The sequence below is a fragment of the Penicillium griseofulvum genome (genome assembly GCF_001561935.1).
Source record: "Penicillium griseofulvum strain PG3 chromosome Unknown contig_95, whole genome shotgun sequence".
Lineage (NCBI taxonomy): Eukaryota > Fungi > Ascomycota > Eurotiomycetes > Eurotiales > Aspergillaceae > Penicillium > Penicillium griseofulvum.
The window spans coordinates 432,178-450,309 of record NW_024467454.1 but is presented as its reverse complement, the minus strand read 5'-3'; the positions used below and the strand labels follow the sequence as shown (position 1 = coordinate 450,309).

Below are 18,132 nucleotides of genomic sequence, written 5' to 3'. Positions count from 1 at the left end.
GCAAATGCTCATATCTACATGTAGGTCACCAGCCTTAGTTTATCGAAGCACAGCGCTCTCGCAAACCAAAGGGAAAAAAAAGTAGAACAAAACCCCATCCTTTCAAGGGAAAGACGAAACCAAAAAAAAGTTGCTAAGAAAACAAAAAGCCTGTACACCGTTAAACCAAAAAGTATCGCATTATTGGGTGAGTATTCCCGGAATCCGCGTGAGACCAGAGAGAAACAAACAAAACGCTCAAGTCCGGGCCACCTTTTCGTAAACTCAATCAAGACACATCACTCCTACTCCTGGCTGGCCAGTTGCACAGAAGCACGGAGAGAAATCAAAAGAAGGTCCACGGGAAGTCCAAGCTCCTGCTACAGAGCAATTGGGTACAGTTCCAGTGGAAGTCCATGGGTAAAAAAAAGAAGTGGGATTCATGTCCAATGGGAAGTGGAATATCCTCCTGACTAGGCCATTTGAAGTGGGATGTGAAACATTGAACATCTCTGACTTAGTCTGGAGTTCCTGGACTGGAGACGAACTGGGAATTTGAGAATTGTGGCCGAGAGCGAGAGGAAAAAGGCGTAAAATTGTCCAGGAGATTTTCAAAATCCACAGAGACACCAACATTATTCCTAGGAGAATTTTGGAGATATTCCAGGAAGAAAAGTATCAACTGGACCACATGTTGTATGGAGAGAAGAGATCATGGAGGAAAACCCTTGGGGCGATCATTCTTGTTTACCGCCGACGGTGGGGGTTGTCTCTGGTTGCTTGTGGCCTGCGCTCGTACTCTGGGGTGTATCTGGGCTCCATTCCTATCCGGGGATCCGGGGCAGTAGTGGTAGGATAGGACATCCCGGAAGTTACGGTAGAGTACTCCTGTTCGGCATCATATCCAGGTCCTGGGTATCGGGGAGCATTGCTTCGGCCATTATCGTAACCATAGCCCGTGGGGGCGTATGTGTACGATTGGGGGTGCATGTCCGCAGCCGTCACGATGGGCTGATTGGAACCAGAGTAGGAAACCTGGGGTGGGGGGTACGGAGCTGTACCTGATGCATATGGCGAGTGAGTGGTGGATGTGTATGATGAAGGGTTGGTGTAGGGGGCATTCTGGGATCCACTGTAGGGGCCCTGGGAGTAAGGATCCATGTTGTATGGCTGAGCGGGTGCTGCAGTAAAAGGCGTAGGAGATGGGCCCTGTGACTGACGATTCTCATGAGCGGGCGCCGGGGCATAGGTCGCTGGAGCAGTGTTAGGTGGGTGGGAAACATTCGTGTCTTGAATGTAATTCCCTCGCGGGTAGCCTAGGTCAGCCCGGCGGGAGACATCCGCCTCCCAACGAGCGGAGTCAGCCTTCAGATCAGTAATCATCTCCTGCATCCGATATGTGGTTAGAATCCCATCTTGACATATCCCGCTTGTTGTCGCATTTCCATAGTCACTTACAGATGTGAGATTCCGATAGGCACGGATGAAGAATCCTGCACGACCCTGTTCATGATTAGTCAAAACGGCATATTTTTGAGTCGAGTTAAGAGCGGAAGACGAACATTGTGGTTGCCAGGTCTCACGAGGGCATCGTTTCCAAGGTAGCGACAAATATCTGCTTGAATAACCTCTCGGCTGATTCCGTCACCGGGGATGAAATATTCATTCTGACGCTCCGGGCGTCCTTCATATCGGCCTGTCATAATGTATTCCGAGGGAGGAAAATATCCGGTTTAAAAATTTAAAAGTCCTCGGATCCAAAAGGCCAGAGAAGAGGAAGTCCGTGTGGTAGATTGAAGAGTCCTGGGAAAGTTGATGGAGGTGAGCCCGTTTTTATTGTAGGATGTACAGATTCTATCAGGCGACGAGAAGGTTCCAAAGTCGACAATCACGACTTAATGATTTGTTTTCTCGATTCCAGGACAAGTAGAAAACGAGATACGATCCTTGGGAAGTGGCCAGAAAAGAGAGTCCTGGTCGCAAATAGCAAAAGTCCTTGGGAAAAGTCCGGTTAATCCTGGGTAGAAATCCTTGCTGGTTGTCCACTGGGGCAATTATCCTGGGAAATTGACAAGGCCCCAAAAAATGGTTGAATGGCGACAAGAGGTAAGGTGTCAAGAGAGGAGTTGTCAGGATTAGGGGGGAAAGAGAAACACGGGTGGGGTCCTGTGGGATATCTGTAATCTGTTCGGGACGAACTAGATATTTGCCAGGGGGGAGAAAAGAGGAGATGAACTGGCAAGAGTAGCCAGAGGAATGAAAAGAAGGAAAAGAAGAGAAAGGAAGAGGAGGGGGGGGAGGAGGTAAAGTGGACTTCAAAGGGCCAGGGCGGTTGGGCCGTCTTGGGCTGGTGCCACGACTCCCCACTGAGATCAAGGCAAAAGCATGCACGTTCAAATGTGGATTAGACTGATGTGCAACCCTATGTCTGTAGCCGCTTGAGAATTTTTCATGTATCATTTTAGGATTACGGTATAACTACGGAGTATATACTCTCCTGATCAAAACAACCTTCACAATCATGGAAGTATGACCAAAAATAGGAGACAGATGTAGATGCCTAGGCAGATGTACTCCAGAGTACTTATTTAGAGATGTACTTTGTACCCTAAAACTAGCCCCCAAACAGCTTGCCTCTTTGTTTCCCACTATATCTTAGTTGGGACGAAAAAAATAAGGGCCGATCCCCCATACTCAACCAGCTTGGATTGCTCCTTAGTCTGTGCCCCTGGAACGGATTAATATCGAAACTGTACATGACTCCACCGGTGGATCTTCAGCGGTCAAGCAAAGCTGTTGATAGTAAATGAGAACATTAAACTGTCAGATGTTCATATGTATGATGTGAGAGGGCAGTGGTAAGGGGGCAAACTATCGTGATTGATCCCTCACACACCATCTGTAAAACGAGCATGACATCCAAGGGCCAATCTGTTCACAATAAAGACCGGTGGCAACTTGGGACTTGCCACTTGAAAAGCTGCGATGTCCACACGAGATGACAGTTGGGCAGGAATGCGTGGCTTTGGGCACCGGTGCGAAGCCTCCGAGCCTATTATCCACTCACAGCCCGCCAATGTCAGCTGGATCGCACAGATCGGAGATCACCCTGTCTCGTTTCTTTTTTTTTTCTCATGTTCGAGACTGCAGTGGGCGAGTTACGACATCGGAAAAACCTGCACGAGAACACAACATCTGACAATGCAGGTTGGTTGAAGAAAAATAAGCAGGCACTACTCCGTATGTGATGTGTCATTTGAACATCCCTGGTCAATCTGGGGGAATATAGAAAAGTAAATTGTGGCTATATTTGGACCGGTCTAATTGTTGTAGAAGAACATTGAAATACTTGATATGTAAGATGCTATCAAAATTCGAAGGTTGAAATTGAAGAAATGGGAAACAAACACATGAAGCTTACACGTGCCCGCGCTAGTCCATTTTAGGAACTCGTTCCAAGGTTGAATGCATCAGACTCGAAGCTCTGACCGACTTCGACGCCCTCAATGAGCTGTTCACCGTCATGACGCACGTGCGAGGATGTCCGAACCTACCGAGTCGTCCGATCACTTGAAGGTCTCCAATTTTACTTATCGACAATTACAAGGGTTACGACAGGGATCTACGGCAACCCCTCTACGCGTAATTGCGCATATCGATCTCGATGCCTTCTATGCACAATGTGAGATGGTCCGCCTGGGCACTCCACGGGATGTACCCTTAGCAGTGCGACAATGGGATTCTTTAATTGCCATCAATTACGCCGCCCGACCCTTCGGAATCAGTCGATTAATCACCGTTGCTGAGGCCAGGAAACTTTGTCCAGATCTCGTCTTACAGCATGTTGCAACTTTTCGAGAGGGAGAGGGAGGACGGTGGGCATATCGGGATGATTCATTCAGAAATATCAGCACGGACAAGGTGTCGCTAGATCCGTACCGAGCACAATCGCGAAAGATCCTCCAGACGATGAAGGAGGCTCTAGCCGCATGGAGTGCCGATAACACGGAAGTTGAATCCCAGAATACGGGACAAGAAGCCTCGGCTGTGTTGGAGAAAGCCAGTATCGATGAAGTATTCATTGATTTGTCTCCATTGATATATAGGGCGCTTCTTCATAGATACCCCGAACTTCGGATGGGAACACAAGACGAGAACCGGGATACAGAACTGCCTATACCACCGACCACGGCTTTGCAATGGGACACCGACTGCTTGGTGGACCTGGATCAACAAGAAACAGAGGAAGATGACCCAGACTGGGATGATGTTGTCATGCTGATAGGTTCCGAGATTGTACGATCGGTGCGAAATGCAGTTTGGGAGAAACTCAGCTATACCTGTTCCGCTGGACTTGGCCGCAATAAGATGATCGCAAAACTAGGAAGTGCTTGCAACAAGCCCAACCTACAAACTGTTGTGAGGAATCGGGCGGTGCAGAATTTCCTAGGTGGTTATAAATTTACTCAAATCAGAATGCTGGGTGGTAAACTCGGTGACCAAATAACTGCTGCCTTTGGGACCGAGAAAGTCAGCGATCTTCTGAATGTACCCCTTGAACAACTGCGCACCAAGCTGGCTGACCACACGGCAACCTGGCTCTACGGGATCATCCGTGGCGATGACCGCAGCGAGGTCAACCCTCGAACCCAAATTAAATCTATGCTATCCGCGAAATCTTTCAGGCCGAGTATCAAGTCACTTGACCAAGCTGAGAAGTGGCTTCGAATTTTCGCGGCCGATATATATGGCCGGCTTGTGGAAGACGGCGTGCTTGAAAATAGACGTCGTCCGAAAGTGATTACGATGCATCATCGAACTGGAAATGCACAATCCCATTCTCGCCAAATCCCAATTCCTGGGTCTAACGCAATTAGCGAAAACCTTCTCTACGATCTGGCCAATACTTTGCTTCGTCAGGTTGTGGCTGACGGGCAAGCATGGCCCTGTTCCAATCTGTCATTGAGCGTGTCAAGTTTTGAAGATGGCGTGATAAACAACAAGGCTATTGAGGGCTTCTTGGTTCGCGGTGATCAAGCAAAGGCTCTGAGCCATTCTTCTAGACCCCGAGATGCCGATAATTCTCCAAGTGAACAAGCTTCAACTGAGAAACGACGAAAGCTTGACGGAGATGGGGGTAAGATAAAAAGATTCTTCGGCAACCCATCACATCTTGAAGATACTGCCACAGATGAGCCAAACAGCGCTCAAGAACCGGTTGAAATGGATGCCGAACTGAGCGGAATCCCTCGGTTCGTATGTCCAAGGTGCTCTAAGTCGATGTTCGAGTATGAAAAGGAAGAACATGATGATTGGCACTTTGCCAAGGACCTCGCAAGCCAGGACAGAGAGGAGGCGAAGGTCTCACAGCTGCCGCCGCCTACCAAAAACAGTACACGCGGTATGAATACTCGTGGGAGAGGTAGTCGAGGGGGAGGGAGTCGGGGTAAGCCCGAGAAGGGGCAGATGCGACTTGCTTTCTAGTGAGCTATGACCACTAATGTTACATTCTCTTGTGTACTTTTACAATCTGCTTTCACATGACTTAGTACATGTACAATATACCCAGTACCTTGAACAGCATCAAACTATTGCCTAATTAAGCAAATTAATATCAACTGTTTCATATTTTTGCAGTTGTTACTCTTTGCCAAAGTATATAAAACACACTTGAGGAGGTAGCTTGACATCATTCTAGATTCTTGAGTGCTTAGAAGTGCATCCAATGGTGTGCACTAGGAGGTATGTAGTAAATCCCCCGGGACCGAGCATAAGTAGCAAGCAATGCACAGTAGGCTCAAACTGTTCAACAAAGGGTTCGATATGCGACTCTTAAGAACCTCGATACCAACCATCACAGACCGCATCCGAATTCAAGATTCTCAACAGCCAATGAGCGCGGAGTTTAGTACAAGGGACTAAGAAGAACTAGTAAAGACTGGTTGAGATAAGTCCGAACGCTTATAAACCTCCCCAGTCAAACACGCGCGATGAAGCAGCCAGATCAAGCTGATTCCCACAGTACTCGACTCCTTCCACGGCATATGGATCCGGTATGTACTCGGAGATGTGGAAAAATTCCCGGAGGCACTCCCTCTTCAACACCTTCTCGGACGGCGTCAACGGGACTTGTTCCTCGTTCCGGAGAATCCGCAAGAGGGTAGGCAACTTGTACGAAGCTAGGTTCATCGCAGCGAGATCGTTGCGTATCCGCTTCAGGGTAATGCTGTCACCCTCTTGCTTTCGAAGTCTCACAAGAGCGGCTACTAACCCCCCAGCTCCGTGGTCTTTGACTGGAAGGACGTGCGCTTCGGTGATATATGGGAGTTCCAGGAGTTGTCGCTCTAGCTCGGGTATGGATATCGTGTATTCGTGGAAGCGAACGACTGTCTGGTTGGTTAAACTCTGATGGGGACATAAGGGATATAGGAATACCGTACAGTCGGATGAAATCCTTCCGTCAAAATAGTAATCATCACCAACACGGTGGGCTTGATCGCCTGTTTTGTAGAATCCCTCCTCGTCAAAGGCGGCGCGAGTGGCTGCTTCATCGCCAATGTAACTGTCTGTGTAAGTAGACGACTAGAAGATGGAAGATGGTCTTACTGGGAGAATCTGATTGGGCTTTTGACGAGGATTTCCCCGTGGTCACCGTGGGACAGCTTGACTGTTATGCCCGGGATGACTTTACCGATATAGCCCTGATTATGTTAGGAGATATTAGAGATGGAAAGAATGCCATGCACACACCTGCTCATAGACCGAACCAGGGGGGTTGATAATGACACCCCCGCCCATCTCTGTAATCCCGTAACCGTTGATAATGGGCATACCGGTCAAAGCAGCAAAGAAGCGCCAAGTGGACGGATTCAGCATCGAACCGCTCACAATCACCCGCTCCAGCTTCTTCGCCCCGTCGATATATTCATTGCGCTTTTGAGCCGCAAGGTGACAGATATTTTCCTGGTAGTACTCCATCAAACGCCTCAGCAATGTCGGGGAGATGGCCATTTCCGTGACTCTTCCTTCCCTCAGCAATTCCCAGAACCGGGCAGGAGGGGCTTCACTCTTCAGCATATGTAGGTTTTCACCGATAAGCACACTGTCGATCAGTCCCGTTCCGCCTACCCAGTGCGGGGGACAGGATGCGAGATAGAGCGTTGCGGGTGTTATACCTTCTCCAAAATGGAACATCTTCCGGGGGAGAACAACACCCTTCGGGGGCCCAGTTGTGCCGGACGTAAATAGAATCAGACAGCCTGCAGTTTCTGGAAAGGTCGACTCCTGGTTGATCTCGAGTTCTGTCGAGCTGGGGATGGTCGCTATCGCGGGATTCGCTCTTGTGATTGGGATCAAAGTCACCCTTTGGCCCTCGTTTCGAGCATGTTCTGTAAATGTCATAGCCATGTCGACCGTTCTCTTCTCAGTCAAGATATAGACTGCCTTGACCTTTTTCAAAAAGTAAAGCGCCTCGTCCGGATTCAGCCCCGTTGCTATCGTAGTTTAGTACCATATCATCGGACTATCCCGACAGACAAAGACTTACATAGAGGTACACATATACCCCCCAAAGCCGCAATGGCAAAGAAGCTGATAATAAAACTATATCCACTATAGGCCAGAAACGCAATTGACTTGGCATCCTCTCGCAGACAACCCTGCTCGTCGAATGAAGCACTCGGGAGATGCTCTCGCAGGATCTCCCGCAGGTGGATAACATCATGGATCAGGTCGCTATATCTTGCATCGACGCCATATTCATCGTGAAATAACACGTCCGGCGACTGCTTAGCTAACCTGCGAAGCTGGTTGAAAATGGGATCATTTGGAAACCCTTGTTGTAGCTGAATCTGCATTTTTAGTGTTCTAGCAAGGGTGGGTAGAGGGGACTCTAACAGCTCAGTAGCGATTTCTTATGAGGCACAGACCGCTTTTTATTGATCACATTTAGCCCTTTGGTTGCTAGTGGAAATAAAAGTTAGTTTTCAGCTCTTGTTGATAGTGGGCCCAATCGGCTATAGAGCTTAGTAGTCATATCCCTTGGCTTCTGCAGAACCCATTCTGGGTCGAAAGCTCATAAAGGCCCAGTGACTGACGGTTTGGGCCCAGTTTGACCTAGTTTCTACGTAAATAGTGGTCTTAGACTCTTAGCAGTCATAAACCAGTTAAATACGCTAAGTTATATAGTTACATAACTAGCATATTTGTATAGTTTGTAACCTAGTTTAAGGGCCCAACTACTTAGGGATCTAGGTAGAATAACTAGTAATAGTAATCAGGAGTTGGATAATATTCAATAGTGAAGTACAAAGATAGGTAGGAGGTTCAAGACCTAGACTGGCAATTTCTGCCAGTTCTGTCCGTATCCCAAGGTCCCGTGACAATCACACCAGAACGACCGGACGGTTCTCGAGAAGAGAACCACGGTTAAGTGCTGTGGTGGGATTAGCTAAGATTCTGGGGTAGCCCTACCTAGAGAACTACAAGAACTCCAAAACTTGGGCCTGGGGAGTAAACAAACAAAATCCTGTTGAATAGGGGTTCATCCGCTAGACCTCTAAGAGAACCCAGTGACATCAGCCGCGGGGTCGATCACTTGCTTGTTTTTCGTTCCAAGTTACACTTCCATTTCCATATATTCAAGCTGTAGGGCCAGTCTTCTGTGGATCCACGATCTACCAAATTTATCTTACTGGTTGTACTATCATTAGGTGCCCAACTGGGTGATTTTGACTAGAGCACAGCCCACCTTTTTCGCAAGCCCCACCAAGTCAAGGACTATCAAGTTTGACTGTTACCTTGAACTGAGCCCCTTGACAGGCTCTTGAACCAAAGCGAATCTAAGAGTCATCTGATAGCGGTCGAGATAATTCCGACCGTAGGCACGGCCGATCGATCACCAAATCCGATGTGGTGGTCAGTCGCACATACCCACAATGTCCCGCCGAGCACCACCCCGCGACTACGACGAGCAAGATGAGTTCTATGAAATGGAACGCGAGCGCGAGCGACATTATAGGCCGCGCCGACGAGATCGCGGCTATGAGGAAGATGAATATCGTCCCCGAAGGTCCGAGCCTCTACTTGAGGATATGGAGCGTATGCATATCCGAGAACGTCCTAGGCGAGACTTCATGGAAGAGAGCTTTGCTCCACCGCGAGCACGGGATAATGTGGCTGTCATGCGAGAAAGGGAGGAGGTAGATATGGTCTCGCCTGAGCGATCTGTGCCTCTAGACCGTGATGATGTCTACATGCGGCCGCCTGGGCCCCGGCGCAGACCTCGTCCCCGTGAAGTAGACGAGGAAGATTTTGTTCTTGAGGAGCGAGAGAGACGTCGGGGTAGTCGACGTCATCCCCGAGATGTTGACGAGGATTTGATTTTCGAGGAGACAGAAAGGCGTGGAGATAGGAGACATCGTCCTGACCGAGAGCGAGAAGTCGAAGAGGATCTTTTCACTGACGAAGAAAGGCGTCGAGACAGAAGACATCGACGAGAGCGAGTACCCGAAGAGGATCTTACGTTTGAGGAACAACTAAGGGAGAGAAATAGTGGTAGGAGGCGTCGCTCAGAGCAAGAATTTGAGGAGAGTGAGGAACTTGTTGTCGGACGGGGGACTCGAGAAAGTAGACGCCATCGCCGGGAATTTGAAGAGGATGGTATGATCATTGAAGATAGAGAAATGCACAGAGGGAGCAGACGTCACCCAGAACGAAGGTCGGAAGATGATCTTCTCTCCGAAGAGAGAGAAAAACGCCACCGTAGGCGACGCCCAGAAAGGGAGTTTGAAGAGGAGCTCTTCGTTGAGGGACGAGTAAAATCTGGAGGAAGAAGACACCACCCAGAGCGCGAATTCGAGAAAGAGGATATGAAAATTCGACACAAAGAATGGGAAGAGCCTCCTTTACGTCGCGGATGGGACAGCGAACTCGACATTCGATCGCGTGAAAGGAGATTGGAGTTTGAGGAAGAGGAAACATATCACCGACCACGGGGACGGGGACGGGGACGGGGACGAGAACAGTCTCCGCCTCCCCAAAGGGTCGAGGTGGAAGAGGTCCTCGTGCACGATGGGCCCAAAGAGCGACGCCGCGGCCCAGTCGATTTTTCAAATCAAGAATCAGAAGACGATGATGTGATCATCCGGCGGAAGGACAAAGGGCCACGACAGGTTGACCGCGTTGATGAGGAAATCGTTACACGCGAACGGCGTGAAAAACGACGAAGTGTACCTTCGGAGGATCTCGAACGTGAATTAAGGGGTCTTCGGCGAGGAGTTAAGGAACAAGTTCCACTTGATGAAGAGCTTAGTATGCGTGCGCAGGTTGACTCCAAGTCACGCTCCCGAGACCTTGAAGAGGTTGAGGAAGAGATCAGTATTCGGAAAACAAAGGATAAGGTCCCATCTCGCAAGCCTTCGCCTTCTTTGGATTCGATACATGTGCCCCCAATCCATCAGGACGTGTTTACCCACCATAGGCACATTGACCACGGTGAGAATGATGTTCATAATTCAGCAAGACCATCCTTCTAACCAAGCGCAGGCTATAAAGATGCTCGTACACCTCGTGTCCGCAGTCCAGAACCGCGGTCTCGAAGGGGTAGTTTTGATGAGATTGATATTCACCATCGGTGAGTAGATCAATCCTCTTCTTTGCCGTATGCTGACATCTGGTTTAGAAAAATGCGAGGAGGACAAGTGTCAGAGGAAAAAATAGTGCTCAAACACCGTGATAGTGAAGAGTCTCTTGCTCCGGAAGATTCGATATCGCCGACTAGCGGCCCAAGTCTTGATTTCAAAGATCCATGGGAGCGAGCATCAGCATACACAACTCGTCGTCGACCCAAGCCACTAGAAGATGAGAGCGAGTCAGCTTACAGCCGAAGGGATGCACCTTCCATGCGTGACATGGAAGAAGAGATAGTGATCGAGAGCACACGAACAATGGAAAAGGCCCCTAGAGGCACAGACGAATGGTCTGTGGTGCATGCTCCATCCCAGGAGGAAGCCATTGAGATGACTGGAGCTCTAGACGTTGTTGAGGTCAAACCCCGACAGGCGTCGGTGGACGAAGTTGAAGTGGGAAGAGTTGCTCAGCATGTCACAGAACCAGAGGAGACGCGAAATGATCGATGGACCGAGATAACCAAGAAACTGATAGTGAGGGAAGCCATTGAACGCATGGGATTCGAGTATGAAGAGACGAGGACGTCGTACTATATCTTCTCGTTCCTCCAACCAGTATGTATCATCGGAAAAGAGTGGTTGCTTGGGTACTAACTCGTTTTCCCCACAGGAGGACATAGATGAGCTTGTTGAATTGTCCGACGAGATTCGGAGTGCTCGCCGTAGACGCATTCGTGATATTCAACGGGAGCGGTCGTCTGTGCCTGATATCACACCCCATATGATACCTCGTATGGGAATGCCTCCACGGGCACGGGTAATAGAGAAACGCATGCGAGATATTCGAGATCGAGAATGGATAGACTCTAGGAGGTAAAGTTACCTGCAGTGAGGTTTATGACCTATGATGACTTTATGATTTTGTGGGAAGGTACTGCCGACGTTTTGTATGTATCGTGATATGCTTGAATGAACTCCACGGGCTCCTTCCCAAAATGTGGACGCAGCCCGCGTTTTCTAGGACTTTAAATTCGCTGAGACCAAAACAAACGCTCTTCTCTCGTTATCACGTCCACTTCACGTGCTCACATCGGATAGAAATCACATTCACCGTCTTTCATCCCACCACGTGACCAATATGTCAAACGCATCTCCAGGTACCATTCCGTCAGGCTCACACAGCCGCTCACGTACTGTGGTTCGTGTAAATGACGAGAACTTCAACATACCATCCCCCCAGCGAAGAAACCTCATTCGCCAGCTCAAGGATGCCCTACAAGGGCAAGAAGTCCCTGCCCCATTCTGGGCCATTGTCCAGTTGTGTGACCTCGACAAGCTTGAGAACATTGTACAAATGGCCCACCTTTCACTGCAAATCATGGACATCTTGGCTGACCTCAGTTGTGGTCTTCCATTTAAATGGACGGTGAAACCATCCCCCGCTCAAAGAGATGCAGCATTCCCAATGCCGAATGATCCCCCTCCTGCTTGGAGTCAGCCGAAACATGCTTCCCGAACTGCGATTTGGGACGCCAGAGAACGAGATGGACACAGATGTGTCATCACAGGCACCCGCAAGATGTTCCTAGCCGTTCCAATCTTTCCGTCTGGCTTGACCACCTCCCGCTTGCAGGATGACCCGCTTTCTCCGACCATTTGGAGGTTTACTGATATGTTCTGGGGACAGAGCACCACTCAGAGATGGAGAAGAGCTGTGTTCAATAACCCAATCCAGCCCGACAGCCCTGTCAATGATTGCTCCAATGTGATCTGCCTTCGGAGAGACATTCGATCTGCATGGACATCTGGTTTGTTTGCCCTTCGCCCCGCCTGGATTTCCGACGATATGACCGAAATTGAAATTGAGTTTTTCTGGCAGCCAAAGCCTGACCACGGGCTACACGATGTGGTTGATCTGGAAAAGCTTCCTAAGTCTAGCAAGTGGGTCAGAAAAGTGGACAACCTCGTCTTGACTGTAGGCGTTCGAGGTGAACGATCTTATCGCGAGATTGAGTCCGGCCACCGCTTCAGAATGACAACTGACGACCCCATCAAGCGACCACTCCCGAATTTCGACTTGCTGGACATGCAATGGCAATTCAGTCGACTGATCGCCTTGTCCGCTGCGATCACTCTCTACGACGACGACGATGATGACGATAACACATCAGTGGCTACCCGATCAAGCCAGGCTACTCAATCACCCCAGAATACCCAATCCAACCAGCCCCCCAATTCGGAAGATTTGGGGGACATTCTGGCTTGGGTTAAATCTTCTTCATCCGATGCCGATCCCAATGCCGATGACGATTCCCCTGAGAGCGACTTCGTGGAGGACATCAACGAATTGATGATTGGCCCTCTGCCAGGGTCGAGCAGCTCAGAGAGTTAAGAGAGTTCAGATTCAGATTCATATTGAGGTGATGTGATCGGTGGAGATCTAAGTCCTCAAATACTGAGGTGACAGTTAAATGACGCGTGCAGGTCCCACACATTTCATGTACACAGACCAGCTGATTTCCTTTTATTCTTTTCTCCCAAATGTATTGGGGAACACCCATTGAATATGAGTATGTTCATTAATGTCGAATGATCACAGACTTCGTAGACCACCGTTGGAACGGAAATGTAAACTTTCAACCTCGACATATGGTTCGCGGATGCCTCATGCAGGCTGCAGGCGATCGTCGCTGTAAAGAGTAGGCTTGTTTCAGAGTCAGCACGCCACCTGCAAGCCACCAGGCACAATTACAATAATTTTGTGATTTCGCCATGAATACAAAACCAAGAAGCCCGATCGAGTGATCTGGAACTCCCAGACCGGAAGATTACGTGGGCTTCCCCTTTGTGGCTTTTGTGGCGGGTTTGTCTCAGCCACAACGCATCATCTAGAATCTTGGTATTGTCCTTCGGTAAGCGCGTTTATATTATAAAATGAATAGAAGGACTATATTATCAACTTGAGCATGCAACCTTTGGGAAATGTCATGTTTCAAATCCAATTGAACTATTGTCAACTGGTGTAACAGGATATGAGGAATCCTTAAACCTGTTCGATAATTGTTAACTTGAAATTTTCAGATTGTATCAATTTTACGTTTTTACGTTTTATCGAGTGGAGATTCTCCACTTGGAAGATGATCTCACATTTGGATGAGTCGATGTATTTCGAAGAAAAAGGGGTGTATATTGTCTGTTGTATGTTGTACGGGCTGGGTTGACATGTTGCACCAGACCGGATTAACATGCCCAGGTTAGTTGAATCCGTTGAAGCCACCATAGAGAGGAAACAAATGGAGTATAGGCATTAATAGCAAGTAAATCCTGTTTCATCATAACTCGCTTAGATCCGGCAAATCACAGCGATCTCTCGATCGTTTCCGGCTGGGCATGGGGCGCGGAAGCGAGCATTCGGTGTACAATTTCTGGGGTGATAAGAGTTTTTTATGTGTTACCTGCCCGTGTCCTCCGTACTCCGTAGTAATTTCATAAGTTGACAGGTGGTCATTTAGCGTGAATAAGGAAGGCTACTCCGTACTAATAAGGTTAGTCTACGTTGCTAAGTTGATCGGAAGGATTCATAAAGAGCTTTTATACTTAAAATTCTCTAATAATAGGCAAAGACAGAATATATTCTAATTATGTCTCCTAATTACGCCCTAGTCATAATGCACGGGCGATCCTTTTGTTTCGGATATAAAGGTCTTTGAAGTACTCCGTAGATCGAAAAAGAAAAAAAGAGGTATGAAGGGTGGAATGTTTCCTTGGTACAGTAATATTTGGTAGTGGAGAAGAAAAGAGGTTTAGGAAAAAGGTCAATAAAATATTGTTACCTATGTATATATATACCTATACCTTCGATTATATGAGTACATATACATAGATGGCGCTTTATTGTTCTTTCAAAGAGATAAAAAAAAAGTAATCATCTTTAATAATCGTAAATCCTACATAAAAATAGTATGGAAAATCAGTCTCCACCGGGTATGTCGGGAGAGGTTGAACATACTCCGATGAGGATAGTGTAGATTATAGCCCGTGACTGTGGAGATCCCCCTTCTCCTCTTCTCTCTTGCTCTCTCTCTCTGTCTCTCTCTCTCTATTCTCAGCTTCTTTCTTTCCATTTCGTTTTCTTTCTTTTCTTGTTATTTTGTTGCCTAGCCCTCGGAGACTTCCAAGAGACAATGCGTCTTTGAGACAACATACGATCGTTTTCAGTGTTTAGTGGGGGGATCAACAACAATTGGGGCCCGTTCGATCGACTTGCCAGATATTCGATTCTTCGTCCAAACACAGTCAGAGTCTGGTAGGGGGATCGACAATTCACATCGGTCGGCCCACACACAGCCACAGCCAATTTCGATCTTCAATCTGTGCCTGCGAACTTTTACCGCTACCATCCACACTTGACCGGATCCCGGAGGAAAATACACCCACAAATATCAAGACAAGATCGGGCCATCCGGGTTGATACGAAATTCATCGAGTACACCCACCATGAAGGTCGCCGTGGTGGTCTCGGTTGCTGCTCTCCTGGCTCCATTCGCGTCGGCAGCATCTGACCTCACATACTGTGCTTCAGACAACACGGGGTCTTCCTTCAAAGCAGGTATGTGATTCGCAAAATTTTTATCAAGTTAGCTGTATCGCTAACTCTTCACAGTTGCCGACACATTTCAATCGAATGGATTATGCCTGAAAACTTGCGCCAGTTACGCCCTAGCTATCATACAAGGGAAGAAATGCTGGTGCTCGAATGTTGCTCCCTCCAAAGGGGCACGATCCGAAACCTCCGAGTGTGATACTTCGTGCCCAGGTTATCCCGCAGACAGTTGTGGAAGTGCATCCAAAGGAGTCTACGCCTATGTGAGAATCGCCGGCAACGATATAACTAGTACGGCCGGTGGGTCATCAACCTCGACCACTTCATCAGAGTCAAGCACAACTACAAGCTCAACCTCGGTAAGCAACCCTTACTTCTTTGTTTTTTTGGATTGCTGGTTTTTGGATTTCTCTTTTCTTTTCTTTGGACCGATAAACCTCCTACCAGCCTATGTAGCATGATTGGGTGTTCTACTCTTTCTTGGCTTGTGGCTCTAATATAGGAGATAGGAAAGTACTATCGTTCAACATGAAACTGTCACTGTGACTGCCACGGATTCTTCCACGGATTCTTCCACGGATTCTTCCATCTCGGCTTCACAAACTGTATCTTCAGTATGACCGGTTTGATTGAATGGCACACTCGGCTAACTTGTGATCCTAGGCAACTTCGTCGGATGATAAAACAACCACTACATCGGCTACTCTCTCAGTGGAGACCAACTCTGGCGGCCAAGTCAAGACCATCACTGTTCCTGGTTCAAGTCCGACTGGTGGCTCTAGTGCTGATTCCGCATCGGCTAATGCCAGCACTACCGGCAGCTCCAACTTGAGCGGAGGTTCCATCGCAGGCATTGTGATTGGTGTTCTTGGAGGACTTGCCCTGGTCGGTGCTCTCATCTTCATGATCTTCTTCTACCGCAAACGCGCTCGTGCCGTCAGCCCTATCCCAAGCCAGGAGATGGCAGACGACAGAACCAGCAGAGGATCGAGCTTCATGGGAGGCCTCTTCCCACGGGGCAACGGAGAAGGCGGCGCTGGTGGACCTGTTCCCGCACGTTCCGCCACAACATTCACTGATCGGCGAATGAAGACCAACACGCCTCTCTACCCGCACGGTGCTCGAGACAGCAGTGTTTCGCTACAAGACAACGAGGACTACTCGCGTCCTGTCCTTCGGGTGAGTTGAACATTGCACTGTGGATACTGGCGAAACACTCTTGCTAATCGCGTGATTTCTAGCTCACCAACCCCGACTAAATTTGGAATGGCAATTTTCCTCGCCCACCTTTTCTTTCTCCCTCGTTTGGCGCCTTTCGACCTCCATTAATCTTGCGTCATTCGAAAACAGCCCCATTATGATACCCACTTGTCGCTCGATTTTCTCCATCTTCCCTTCTTTCTTATGGGTGCGGCTATGAAGAATACGCGAAACAGCAGCACATGAAGCCAGGCGGCCTCTACACTACCGCCAAGAAACCGCTCTGGCATTGGCCAGTCAGAACACATTAGAAGGATACAGAAAATAAGAGCCCGAGACCTGAATTGAAAACTATGGTTAATCCTCGGCCACTTGAGACGCCTTCACGAGCAACACATACATTATCCTGCATACATACCCGCCACATCGACGATGCTAGCCAATGCTGACATGACCTGATATACATACATCGCCGTCATACGGTGCGTCTGACATCGTCAGCCTCTGGGCTCATCGCTTTGTTTGCCTTCGTCTTTATCTTGCTCTTATTTGCTCCAATATGCTTATTAGCTTTGCTTGTTTTATCTTTGTCATGTACTACTCAGCCTCTTCTGTTGCCCCCCGCCTTAATTGTTCGCACATTTGCTGTGGCTTCGATCTGAGGGGATACGTCCCCTGCGCTGTTAGACTGACCGATACAATGAAACTCCACTAGGCTTGGGAAATATTCACTGACCATTTGATCCTGTTATATATATTCATTCATGTCTCTAGATCGATGCGATTCGTGTCTATAAGAAGTAGAGAGAAACAACACACCACTCACCTCATTTCCCAAACCGGTAGTACGTATCTACCACATCATCCTCCCATTCGTCCTCAGATACATCCTCCCTCACCACACTACGCTCAATCTTATCTACAGACCGCTCCAGCCCCGGCGGCGCCATATGAAGCACTACATCAAACAAATCAGGCACCTCAGCCTGCCGCTCCGTCACAAACCGCAAAAGTCCCCACACAGCATCCCTCGACACACCGGTAATATTCGGGATAAGATGCGTCGGCCTCGCCTCAGGACGAACCGTAAACGTCTCCGCAGGCCCACTCTCGGGATGATGAACAACGACCGCCTTCATGACCGGCGGCATCGGGATAGGTATACCGAACCTATAAGGCCCCTCGACCTCCTGAACTCTAGCCTGAATCTCAACCCAGGTTTTGCGGTGGTGAGTGTTGAAGGTATTTGTCCATTTCTCGTCGGAGCGATAGTCGGCGAGACCGGCGCATAAACACCATAGGAAATAGTTGGTGTTGATCCAGGTGGAAATACGGACGGCCCAGGATCTAGATGGGAGGTTGTGTTTTTGGCGGACGTCGCAGTGGATTCGGGGTTGTTTTGTGGCTTGGATTACGGCGAGGGGGACGCCGTAGACTGGGTGGATTGCCTGCCAGTTATAGTTAGCTGACATTGCTGGAGATGAGGGTAGTTGGTTTGTAGGTTATACTTGAGTGCTAGAACTAGATCTAGAAGATTGGAGAGGTTGATGGCCATCTACTTAGTGGAAGTGGGGTTTTATATAGCTTTGGGGATCTGGTATCGAGACTTGGAGACTGTTTTTGACAAAGAGCTCAAGGGAATGTGGGCTTTGTCTTAGACCATGACATCTATGTATAATGGACATTCAAATTAATGGATCTTTATCCCCTGTAGCTTAGATT

General features: G+C 48.5%; 6 protein-coding genes across 6 annotated transcripts; 3 read left to right on the top strand and 3 right to left on the bottom strand.

Annotated features, from left to right (window-relative positions):
• Positions 1-726: 726 nt before the first annotated feature.
• On the bottom strand, positions 727-1,682 carry PGRI_056840 (putative transcription factor RfeG; the record flags this gene model as incomplete). The annotated part of the gene is made up of 3 exons (XM_040793397.1): positions 727-1,365; positions 1,438-1,482; positions 1,542-1,682. 3 exons carry the CDS (start codon positions 1,680-1,682, stop codon positions 727-729), a joined length of 825 nt encoding a protein of 274 aa, XP_040648252.1.
• A 1,837-nt stretch (positions 1,683-3,519) lies between these two features.
• Positions 3,520-5,463, top strand: PGRI_056830 (DNA-directed DNA polymerase eta; the record flags this gene model as incomplete). Its single annotated transcript, XM_040793396.1, has 1 exon — positions 3,520-5,463. The coding sequence occupies one exon, from the start codon at positions 3,520-3,522 to the stop codon at positions 5,461-5,463; it is 1,944 nt and encodes a 647-aa protein (XP_040648251.1).
• Positions 5,464-5,940: 477 nt separating this feature from the next.
• On the bottom strand, positions 5,941-7,835 carry PGRI_056820 (class I adenylate-forming enzyme family protein; the record flags this gene model as incomplete). Its single annotated transcript, XM_040793395.1, has 5 exons — positions 5,941-6,365; positions 6,420-6,541; positions 6,586-6,680; positions 6,730-7,472; positions 7,526-7,835. The coding sequence occupies 5 exons, from the start codon at positions 7,833-7,835 to the stop codon at positions 5,941-5,943; spliced, it is 1,695 nt and encodes a 564-aa protein (XP_040648250.1).
• Positions 7,836-8,915: 1,080 nt separating this feature from the next.
• PGRI_056810 (uncharacterized protein) lies at positions 8,916-12,999 on the top strand (the record flags this gene model as incomplete). Its single annotated transcript, XM_040793394.1, has 5 exons — positions 8,916-10,473; positions 10,525-10,612; positions 10,661-11,222; positions 11,278-11,398; positions 11,765-12,999. 5 exons carry the CDS (start codon positions 8,916-8,918, stop codon positions 12,997-12,999), a joined length of 3,564 nt encoding a protein of 1,187 aa, XP_040648249.1.
• Positions 13,000-15,104: 2,105 nt separating this feature from the next.
• PGRI_056800 (Carbohydrate-binding WSC, subgroup) lies at positions 15,105-16,469 on the top strand (the record flags this gene model as incomplete). The annotated part of the gene is made up of 4 exons (XM_040793393.1): positions 15,105-15,216; positions 15,271-15,569; positions 15,874-16,389; positions 16,452-16,469. 4 exons carry the CDS (start codon positions 15,105-15,107, stop codon positions 16,467-16,469), a joined length of 945 nt encoding a protein of 314 aa, XP_040648248.1.
• A 768-nt stretch (positions 16,470-17,237) lies between these two features.
• PGRI_056790 (uncharacterized protein) lies at positions 17,238-17,882 on the bottom strand (the record flags this gene model as incomplete). The annotated part of the gene is made up of 1 exon (XM_040793392.1): positions 17,238-17,882. One exon carries the CDS (start codon positions 17,880-17,882, stop codon positions 17,238-17,240), a length of 645 nt encoding a protein of 214 aa, XP_040648247.1.
• Between the last annotated feature and the right edge of the window lie 250 nt (positions 17,883-18,132).